We start from the raw sequence: 11,425 nt of genomic DNA on the forward strand, positions 1-11,425 counted from the left end.
ATTTCTTCAAACGTGCCCAGTGTCCCTATTTCTTTGCATCCCTCATAGTCATCATTATGGCACAATAGTATTCCGTTATGTTGGTCTTTGTCCTTTGTTCAGCCATTCTCCACTCATTTGGGCATCCTAGATGTTCACACCATGCTCTCCCTGCATATCTCCAGAGCTTACTGACTTGCCTTTCCATTTTGCAGATAACCCAATTGTGGTAATCAGCAGCTCTGATGAGTCCGAAGAGACCGAGGTGAGCCCATTGGTTGTGTAGGCTTTTGTTTCTTCCTTTCTCCACTTGTCCTAGGATCCCACGTATTTTTTTTTGGAAGGGAGCCAGCAATCCCTCCCTTCATCTCTCTATTAGCTGCAAGCCCTCAAATCCCCCTAACGTCTCAAGACCCCCCATATTCAGAGGGTCAGAATTGCCCTGCTGAGTTGAGAAGATCCCTTGAACATCCCTGCTTATGCCTAGTGCTGGAGGGACACGTGTTAAGACAGTGAAGTGACTATCCAAACTTAAGGGCCAGGTCTTGTAAGCTATTCCTTGTTTCCACAGGTACATCCCTTCCTCCACTTTTGATTCTCTCAAAGATCCATTTTTTTCCCAAAAGAGTTTCCATGGCTGTAGTGGCTGGGGAACTCCCTGGGGCATGGGAGGGATGGGAAAAGGGTGGCTATTTTCGAGAATGAATTTTTTTTTTGACTTGGAGGCTGCCTGCAGTAAACTACCTGTGATACAACAGGGGATTTGTGAATAGGGTCCTGCGTCTTGTGTCTATTTTTAAAAGTCGGGTCTTGTGGTCACAAAGAATGGAAAACTAAGGGGTTGCTCATCTACTGGGGAATGGCGGAACGAATTATGGTATGTGCATGTGATGGGACAGTATTGTGCTATGAGAAATGATGAAAGGGACAGTTTCAGAGAAACCTGGGAAGATCTCTATGAACTGATGCAGAGTGAAGTGAGCAGAACCAGGAGAACAATTTATACAAAAACAACAACATTGTAAAGACAAACAACTTTGAAAGACTTAAGAACTCTGATCAACGCAATGACCACCCACGATTCCAGAGGATCCATGATGAAGCGTGCTACCCATCTCCTGACAGAGAGGTGACGGACTCAGGGTGCAGATTGAGACGTTTTTGGACATGGTCAGAGTGGGAGTTATTGGTTTATTTTTATTTTTTGCTTGACTGCATATGTTATAAGGGCTTTGTTTTTATTTTTCTTTTTTCCAGTGGTGGGAATGGAGGGAAGGGAGGTGGGAGGAAGATAAAATAGATTTTTACCAATTGAAAAAAAATAAATTTTAAAAAATAATAAAAGAGCTGGAAGTGACTCTTGTGAGCTAATACTATTGGCTCAACCCAAACAAGTTTATCAGAGTGTGGCAGATTAGAGTAAGAGGCAGCACTGGTTAGCTTGATAGAAGCTAGATGCATGATGATCAGGGAGAAGACATGAAGTCAACACAGATGCTCTGGGTGGGAAGGAAGCTATAACAAGCTATATTCTACTTGGGCACCAACCAGGAAGGGTAAGAAACAAGAAGACTTGGAATTCATCCCTTTCCCAATCCCAGAAGGGCTCATACAATGCATGGTTTTGTGAGTCTTGGAAGAAGCAATGAGCCATCATGGCAAAGAAGTTTTTTGGGGAATTGAATCTCCCCTTAGTAATTAGTCTTCTATAATTATATATTATATATAAATACAATAATATATAAATATAATTTAACTAGGCTGGCCTTCCAATGGTGGACAGTCTTTCTCAGCATAGTAGAATCTACCATAGTTCTTATTTGCAGCCTAAGAGAACCTGGGGTTGCCTTGGTTTCCCAATGAGGCAATAGAGGAAAACTTGAAAAATCATAAGCGTGTTCTTCATAAGACAGCCAAATAAAATTCTTGCTCTTTGGCCTTCCTTTACCCATGTACTTTTTTTTTTACTCTATTCTGGAAAATGATGGATAGACTCCTTTTACTGATATCTTTTGTTTTTATTTGACAACCAGCATTTCCAGATATATCCCTCCCCACCCCACTATATAGCTAGCCTTCTCTAACAAAGGGAAACAGTTAAGCAAAACTAAAACACACCAGGTATGCAACAGTCCCCTCTCAACTCCCTAACTCCCACATTGCTCTGCAATGAAAAGAGGGGGCACACATCTCTTTCTGAGCTGGTGTCACGGTGGTTTCTGTGTTTCAGTCCTCCAGTGATTTCGGGGACAGCAGTGACTCAGAAGATATTGTGGAATGCACGGGCAGCACAAGGGCCCCCCTCAGCCACCCCACCAATAACTTCAGAGAAACCATTCAAGAAGACAGAGCCTTGGTATTCTTTGACCTCAAGGTTGACAGCAAAAGTGAGTCTCCCATACCCACTTTCCCCTTCTGGCCTCATCTCTGGGGTCTTGGGCAATGTGGGGTAGCCAAGTAGGTCTCCATATGAAACCACTAAATGTGGAAAGGCAGCCAAAGCTGGCCTTTGAAATTGTCATGAGATTGCCATGTCAATGTCATGTCATGTCATGATTGTCATGAGATGGTCATTCAGCCAACAGATGCTTGCTTGTGCTTCCCTTTGGTCCAAGGGTCCCAAAGCTAATTTGGGTGTTGAGATCAGGACTTTTACCCTCAATCAAGGAAATATGTTTGGATTTCAAAGTGTATTTTTAATTTTTAAATTAATTTTAATCCATTTCATTTAATCCTAATTTTCATAGGACCAGGGGATTTAAAGCTGGGAGGGGCCTCAGGGGATCATCTAGTCCAAACAGTCCCCCTCTGGAAACTGAAACCTGGAGATGTTAAAAGAGTTATCCAGGGGCACCGAAGGGAGAAGTAGCTCAGATGGCTAGCATCTCTGACCAAAGGTTACTCAAAGGTCTTAAGGCCCAGTTCTGCCATCAGTTTGGAGAGGACAAAGGAGGGAGGGAAATAAGTCCTGCTGGGCAATCCACTCACTCCTCATCTCAGGACTTGTTTCCTTATATGAAAAAAATGTGGATGTTTAAACTAAGTGAATGGCTGATATGGCCCAGAAATGGGCAATTTATTCAACAATTTGTTGAATATTTGTTATGCCTATTAGGATCAAAGAAACTCACTCTGCTATACATAAATTAGATTCCAGAAACAAAAACCAAACAATTCCTTGCCTTCAAAGAGTTGACATTCTATTGTAGAAAACTACACCTTACATAAATAAATCAATACAAAACAAATATAAAAATAATTTGGAATTCTGACAATATGAAGAAAGGGCAAAGGGAGCCTAGAAAGGCCCCAGGGAAAAGTGGCCTTTGGGCCAACCTTAAAGGAAGTGGGATGCTAAGAAATGAGGTTTTCAGGGCAGCCCATACAAAAAATATGGAGATGGGAAATTTAATGTCTTATATGGAGTATAAGGAGGCCCTTCATAAATGCTTCTTGAATGAATGAGCAGCTCCGTGATATAATCAGTGTAGAAAAATGTTGGCAGAAGCACAAATCATGTCTCTGGTTTTTTATGTGACTTTCTAGATGGCCTCTGAGGTACTTTCTGGCTCTGATCCTAGGATCCTGGTTGAGGCCATCATCCATGATCCTAAAGTGTCCATGGCCTATGGTGGGGGTGGGGAAGGATGGACATATAAAGGCAGATTGAAAAGGTGGGAATCAAGGTCTATAATACTACCAAAGAGGATGGAGAGGAGGAAATCCAACTCTCCAAACCCCCTAAATTCTAAAATGGCACCCTGCCCTCTTCCTGTGTATCTGGAGGGGAGTAAACACCAATATGGCACCTACTGTGTGCCAGGCACGGGGCTAAGGGCTTTGGATAAATATTATCTCACTTAATTAGCATCTTCCAGGCAGGGCAGTGGGGAGGTTCATATTTGTCCTTTGCAAACTTCAAAGCGCCATCAAAATGTTAAATATTATTTTCACTGTTGTCATTATTGTTGTTAATATCATTTCCTCAAGTAGGGAGCCCAGACTGGAAGTGAAATCAGGTTTGTAAGCAAGTTCCGTAATGGTTAGAACAAACCCCTTGGGGGACACATTAGCAAAGTCTCACTGATGGAAAGCAGAGATTGCAAAGGAGATGGAGGAGGGTGTCAGTTAATCAATTACTAGCAGCAGCTGGTGGCACCATAGGTCTGGCATTTGGCCTGGAGTCAGGGAGCTCTGAATGCAAACCCAGCCTACCTCAGTCACTTCCTAGCTGGGTGACCCAGGGCAAGGCACTTAACCTTCATTTGCCTCCATTTGCTTAACTTAAAAATGGGGATAATTGCCACAGGCTTGCTGTGAGGATCACATGAGAGAATATTTGTTAAAAGGGCTGAGCACTTTTAATAATTTTCATAACTGCTTATCCTCTTCAAGTAAACATTTATTAAATATCTACTGTGTACTAGGCATGACATGCTGGCACAGCTTCCCCTAAAGTATCTCTGAAATAACCTTCGTCAAAGCATGGATCAGGATGGAGAGAAAGACTGGACCTCCCGCTGCCTAGTAGAGGGAGCTACCAGATGAGGAAATATCTTCTATCCATGCAAGCCAGCCCTCTCCTGGGATGGAGGGTCTTGGAAGGTTGCTGAGAGTAGGGAGAGGTGAAGTGATTGCCCAAGAGCACTCAGCTGTGATATGTCAGGAGCAGCCCTAGAATCCAGGGCTTCCTGGCTCTTTGCAAATTGCCATCTGCCTTACATAGATAGGTTTAACACCCAATAGGTGCTCATGAAAGGCTAACATGATCTTCTTCCCCACCCCACCCCACCCCACCCCCATCCATTTCCATTCCATTCCTTCCTTCCCTCCCTCCTTTCTTTCCTTCCTTCCCTCCCTCCTTTCTTTCCTTCCTTCCCTCCTTCCTTTCTTTCGTTCCTTCCCTCCTTCTTTCCTTCCTTCCCTCCCTTCCTTCCCTCCTTTCCTTCCTTCCTTCCCTTCTTCTTTCCTTCCTTCCCTCTTTCCTTCCCTCCTTTCCTTCCTTCCTTCCTTCCCTCCTTTCCTTCCTTCCTTCCTTCCTTCCTTCTTTTCCTCTTTCTTTCCTTCCTGCCTTCTTTCTTTCCTTCCTTCCCTCCTTTCCTTCCTTCCTTCCTTCCTTTCTTTCCTTCCTTCCCTTCTTCTTTCCTTCCTTCCCTCTTTCCTTCCTTCCTTCCTTCCTTCCCTCCTTCCTTTCTTTCTTTCCTTCCCTCCTTTCCTTCCTTCCTTCCCTCCTTCCTTTATTTCCTTCCTTCCCTTCTTCTTTCCTTCCTTCCCTCCTTTCCTTCCTTCCTTCCTTTCCTCCTTTCCTTCCTGCCTTCCTTCTTTCCTTCTTTCCCTCTTTTCTTTCCTTCCTTCCCTCCTTTTTTCCTTCTTTCCTTTCCTCTTTCCTCCTTCCCTTCCCTCCTCCTTCCTTCCCTCCTTCTTTCCTTCCTTCCCTCCTTCCTTCTTTCTTTCCTTCCCTCCTTTCTTTCTTTGCCTTCTTTTTTCCTTCTTTCCTTTCCTCCTTTCCTTCCTGCCTTCCTTCCTTCTTTCCTTTCTTCCCTCTTTCTTTCCTTCCTTCCCTCTTTCTTTCCTTCCTTCCCTCTTTCCTTCCCTCCTTCTTTCCTTCCTGCCTTCCTTCTTTCCTTCCCTCCTTATTTCCTTCCTTCCCTCTTTCCTCCCCCTCCTTCTTTCCTTCTTTCCTTTCCTTCCTTCCCTCATTCCTTCCCTCCTTCTTTCCTTCCTGCCTTCCTTCTTTCCTTCCTTCCCTCCTTATTTCCTTCCTTCCCTCTTTCCTCCTTTCCTTCCCTCCTTATTTCCTTCTTTCCTTTCCTTCCTTCCCTCTTTCCTTCTCTCCTTCTTTCCTTCCTTCCTTCCTTCCTTCCTTCCTTCCTTCCTTCCTTCCTTCCTTCCTTCCTTTTTAGGAGATAAAGAGGAGTTGGAAAGGAGAAAAAGCAAGTATTTATTAACTGAAAAAATAAAATAATTTTTTAAATTTTAGAGGGGAAAAATACTGGTTTGTTAATTGACTAATTGAGAGGGGTGATGACCCAAGGGTCTCACTTTTGGCTTCATATGTATGAGTTCCAAGAGAGAGATGTGTTGAAGATCAGAAATATGAATAGGAGCTCAATCAACTGTTTCAATGTCTCTGACTCTGTTCACACTGATCTTTCTTACCCCTTCTTCCCTTGCCTCTCTGTGTCTTGTGCATTCTGATCCTCCATCCTCTCTCTCTTTCTCTCTCTGTCCCCCTCCCATTCTCTTTCCCTCCCTTTTAATCTCCCTCCCTCCTTCCCTTTCTCTTTTATTTTCTCTAGAATTCTACCTTTCTTTTTCTTTCTGATTCCTTTCCCTTTGTCTCTTCTCCCTCCCTTCCTCCCTCCCTTTGTCTCTCTCTCTCTCTCTCTCTCTCTCTCTCTCTCTCTCTCTCTCTCTCTCTCTCTCTCTCTCTCTCTCTCTCTCTCTGTCTCTCTGTCTCTGACTCTCTCTCTCTCTCTATCTATCTATCTATCTATCTATCTATCTCTCTGTCTCTCTGTCCCTATCTCTTTCTGTCAATTTCTCTTCTCCCTCCCTTCCTCCCTCCCTTTGTCTCTCTCTCTCTGTCTCTCTCTCTGTCTGTCTCTCTCTCTGTCTCTCTCTCTCTGTCTGTCTGTCTGTCTCTCTCTCTCTCTGTCCCTATCTCTTTCTGTCAATTTCTCTTCTCTCTCCTCTCCTCTCTCTCCTCCCTCTTTTTAATTCACTGCTTTCTCTCTCTCTCTTCTTATCCTCCTCTCTTTCCAAGCCCTCTTCCTCCCTCCTTGTCTCTCTCTTCTCTGTCTCTCACTTCTCTCTGTCTCTCTCTGTGTCTCTCCCCCACCCCCTCTCTCTCTCTCCCTCTCTCTCACTCTTTCTCTCTCTCATCCCCAGCCAAGAAGATCAGCCAGCTGGCAGCGGTAAATGGGGAGAACAATTTCCGTATTATCATCCAACAAGAAGAGGCCCTTTTCAGCCTCTTCTCCAGGGGTGTGGCCATTGAGGACGGCCTGCAGAATTTCCTCTGTTACCTCCGTTCTTCCTCCCACCCCATCCTGGCTGGCTACAAGCTCTGGTCACCCAATCTCACTGTCTTCTTTAAGGCCCTAGAGACTTTCTCCAAAAAGGGAGAGTTCCACGAGACCGTCTCCGGTTTCCTGGACATCCTTCCCTTGATCCGAGATCGCGTGCCTGGGGCTGACAGCTACAAGCTGAAGAACCTGGTCAAGATCTACCTGTCACGGAACATGAACGACAACAGCGCCCTGGCCTCCGTCCGGGCCATGCGGGACCTCTGCAAGATCCTACACATCTACCTGGGTCAGAGCATCAACCGCAGAGTCCTCCCCTTCTCTAACCTGGACTGCTTTGCTTCCCTACAGCCCCTGGTCCGAGTCAACGTCCTGACTCGCGCCCAGGCCAAGCTCCTTGCCCTCCGCAATGTCAGCCTCACTGAGTTGCAAGCGGCTGTCCATGACGATCCTGAGTGGGGACTCAGGAAATACAGCCGCTACTTGGCCTCCCGAAGCTCTCGTTCGTTCCCTTCCCTTCTGGGGCTTAGGACCTACCTGGAGGGCCTGCTGTCCAATCCCAAGCCAGAGGGAAAGCAGGCCACAGGTCCTCACCAGGGTCCCCCCGGAAAAGGCCCTTCCCACGCCTAGAGTGAGCAGCAGTTCTGCCCTGGGCCCTGGGGCTCGGGGGCCATCTTCCTTTCTCCTTCTGCTGTCTGATATTCTAGGCCCCCCTCCCCAGATCGCTATTTCTGTGGCTTTCCGTATCTCTCCATCCGCTTGGTCTAAAGGCCTCTCTCTGTGCGATGTCATTCAGATGTTCCCCTTTCCTGATCCCCAACCAAGGAGGGTTCTTTGGCAGACGGGCCAGGGATACCTGGAGGGTGTCTTCTTACAAGGCCAGGCCGGTGTGACGGGGAGCTTCCCCCCCTAAGCCCCAGCTCACCCCTGCTCCGGTGCCAACCCAAACTAAACCAGGAGACGCTCTTTCCATACAGGCCCAGGCCCCACCCAGACTAGGCTCCCTCTGCACTAGCTCAGATCTCATCCCACCCGCCTCCCAGTTCCTTCTGGCTCCTAGACCTTTGCTTAGCTCCCTCCAGTGGCTCTTTCTCTCCCATAATTCAGGTAGTTCCCTACCTGAATGCCACCTGCCTGGCTGTGTAGCTCCAAGTGCCTTTCATACTGGAATGGCTGCCTGTGCACGGTTGTGGCCCCCCTTCCGCTTCCTTCCCCAGGCTCAGCTGCTTCTGCTCATTGATGTAGGTGCCTCGCTCTTGTTTCTCTCGCTGTACCCCCATTTACCTAGGAACTAATCTGGTTACATCATAGACAGGCCGTGGAGGGATGACTCCCCTCCGGCCCTCACCCGCCTCTCTCTTCCCCAGCCCTCCCTGCTTCCTCCTCAGAATCCCCGGGTCTCTGTTCTCAACTACTCCCCCCATACTGATCTAGATTCCATGGAAGGCCATATGTTGTTCTGGAATACTGTAAAAATGGAGATTTTGAACCCTAGACTTCAATCCCCAGAAGTCCTTGCTATTTCCCAGAATTCCCGATAATCTCACCTGAGTCTCCACCTGGGCAAGATCACACTTCGTATTTAACTGGCAGTAATGCCTCCCTCTCCTCTCTGCCATTGCAATGATGTAGGAAGTTAGTGGTAAGCTAAGCACGGGGATTTTGAATGGGCTCCTCAGCCATGGGCATGTGGTTTTTATTTTGTGTTTTCTTTATTCCTTGATTACTAATGATCCTTAATAAACCTCAAACATATAATATTTTTATTACTAGATACTAATTTAATTTTTACAATATGTATGCCCAGGAGCCACGTTACCCCTTTGGCTCTCGCTTCCTGAGGGATGTTAGGCAAATCCCCTCCACATTCTGGACCCAAGTTCCATTAAGTCTCAAGTGAGGAAAGCCCCCAAAGTCTTGGCCTCCAAAATTCCTTTAACTCATGGTGTGTGGTTCCACCAGAGAAACCCACATTTTCTGAAGAGGCCCCGAGGCCCCCTTCAGGGGCCCTCGCTGTAGAAGTGCTCACCCCAAATGGATTCCTTGCTTTAGGGCATCCATGTGAGAGTCAGAAGCCATCCAGCGACTGGCCCACACTGATGGGGGCCCTTCAGCCTTCTTGAACCTAGTGACCTTTTCGTGTGCAAACTAAAAGACTCATGCATACACCAGACCTAGAAACAAGCCTTGATTGGCTTAGCACACATCCCCCACCTTGGTCTTCAGTAAACAGCTTCACCTGGGTAGGAGTCTCTTTACATGGCAAGAAATTTAGTGACTGGGTCTGATCATGGGCACCTAGAAATGGGAGGTGAGGCCCAGATTATTTCCCACTTCATTCCTGGCTGTCACTACACCAGTGGACCCCATTTTTAGACAATTGGATGGACATCCAAGGACAAGATGGAAACTGACCTGACAGAAGGATGCTTCTAGAGAGCAGGCCCAGAGATGGGAGGCCCTGGGTTCAAATGTGGCCTCAGACACTTCCTAGGCAAGTCACTTAACCCTTATTGTATGTAAAGATTAAAATTAATATCCAGTACACCAGGTATTATATTTAATAACATTTATTAAATATTTATCTTGAAGTATAAGGAAGTAAGGTTAGCAAAAAGCAAAGCCACTCCTCCCTCCTCCACCATGGAACCCTTACCACTCTTCTGCCTTGGAATGCTTACTTAGTATTGATTCTAAGACAGAAGGTAGGAATTTTAAATTTTATTTTTAAAAAAAGGATGCTTCCATTTGTGGAAGGATTTGCCATGACATTCTTATATGGGATAATGAACAAGTCTAGGCATATACCAATAATTAATTTGCTGTGTCCTATTAAGCAAGATAGCTCACCTTTATGGGCCTCCATTTTTCTAATTGATAAATGGACGTAAAAATAATGGCCGACTCATCTCAGACTTAATGCCATGGGAATTGGATGAGAGATGAATTAAGAAACTGCCATGGAATGCCAATAATAGTTTTAATAGTGAGTTCCTTGGCACATTTAAAATAGGTTCCAAATTATTCTAGGAGGGACACCTGCATCACAGATGGAAGAAAGTTATTGAGAATTTGGGACAGGTCATAATTCCATTCCATGGATTCCATGGATAGTGAGATTTTTCCTGGCACTCTCTGTAGCAAAGACAAAGAGCCCCCTTTCCCTCTCAAGGACTTAATCCATAGTGTAGACTGCAGCATTTGGTAATTCCATGGCCACCTTGGAACTTTGTGTTTTCAAATTTGCAAATAATTCATGATAACATTTATCCCCCGAAAGTGGTTTAATGTTCCTTCTCTGCCTTCACATCTTAAGACAAATCTGTGTCCTAAAAGGGGAGCTCACAGATCTTTGCCTTGGCTCAGTGAGAGATGAGTGAGACCCAACCCATCTCTTTGAAGCCATTTGTTCTTGCCCTAACCACAACCATCCCCATCATGTAAGAGGCAAAAGCCCAGCTTTCAGTACTGAACTTTCCTCCTTTGGTCCAAAGTCCTCACTCTAATGTTTGTGAATTGTTGAGAACTTGTCATCATCATCTCCTCCCACGACACAACCTAGCTCCTGACTTCCCTATTTCTGTTAGTGCATCCACCGCCATGTTGGTCTCTAGGAATGGCTCTGAGTGAAAAGGCTGTCTTGGAAGATACAAGTCATCCGTGTAAGCCAAGAACAGACCTCAGAGGTACTCGTACCTGGTGAAGAAGTAGTCGATGAATTCTTGTTTGCAGTGATGGATAGTCTATGTTTTTTCCTGCACTGTTTTGCAGTGTCCAGTGCCTGTATTGTTCCGGTATCCTACTGTTGATTATAGTAAGATTTGTTCATTTGTGCATGTACTCATCTGGCTGTCCAGATCAAAGAGGAGAAGGAGTCCATCCCTCCTCATTGGCCTACTCATTATTTCATGTTTTAAAATGGAGTAGGCCTGGGGGAATATGCAGCCTAAGGTGAGGGGTGGGGGTGGGGGTGGGGGGTTCTGAACTGACCCATTACCACTGTCAGTGGTCTGGACTGATGGATGCTTCTTCCTCTATTGAGACTCTAATTAGTAGTGGAATTAAGTCATTCAAGTCCAACTTTTATTCTGTTCAGTGTGATGTCCTCCTAGACAGATATACTTGCTGTATATCCCAAAATTGGGGATCTTAGGGCCCCAGGGCTCCAATATCTGTGTATCTGTGCTCTATTGTCATTAAATAATTTGACCCTTATAGCGAGTGTGAATAGTTCCTTTCCCAAAAAGAACCAAGTCAGACGAACTGGTAAGAACCATTCTCCAATTAGAAACTATAAAATTATCTTTGACCCTTCACTTTCCCATATATCTCACATTCAGTTGCCATGTCTTATAGGTTCTGTCTGTAGGATTTATCTGGTTCCATGGAACCCCCTTCATTCCACTCCTACCACCCAT

At 45.6% G+C, this 11,425-nt stretch overlaps 1 protein-coding gene across 10 annotated transcripts in view; it reads left to right on the forward strand.

The window, feature by feature from the left end:
* The window catches only part of PML (PML nuclear body scaffold), a 48,376-nt gene extending 37,154 nt beyond the window's left edge, over window positions 1-11,222 (forward strand). For 6 of the 10 annotated variants that reach the window (XM_007478137.2, XM_056798491.1, XM_007478136.2 and 3 more), the window contains 3 exons: window positions 195-244; window positions 2,210-2,366; window positions 6,871-11,222. In XM_007478137.2, the coding sequence (XP_007478199.2) occupies window positions 195-244; window positions 2,210-2,366; window positions 6,871-7,637 (974 nt within the window). In that variant the 3' untranslated portion in view covers window positions 7,638-11,222. Of the gene's footprint in view, window positions 1-194; window positions 1,324-2,209; window positions 2,367-5,882 lie in introns of those variants that run through there. The other 4 variants (XM_056798532.1, XM_056798542.1, XM_056798555.1 and 1 more) reach the window with 2 other exon arrangements.
* The last annotated feature ends 203 nt before the right edge of the window (window positions 11,223-11,425 follow it).

This window comes from Monodelphis domestica, chromosome 1 (assembly GCF_027887165.1).
Source record: "Monodelphis domestica isolate mMonDom1 chromosome 1, mMonDom1.pri, whole genome shotgun sequence".
Lineage (NCBI taxonomy): Eukaryota > Metazoa > Chordata > Mammalia > Didelphimorphia > Didelphidae > Monodelphis > Monodelphis domestica.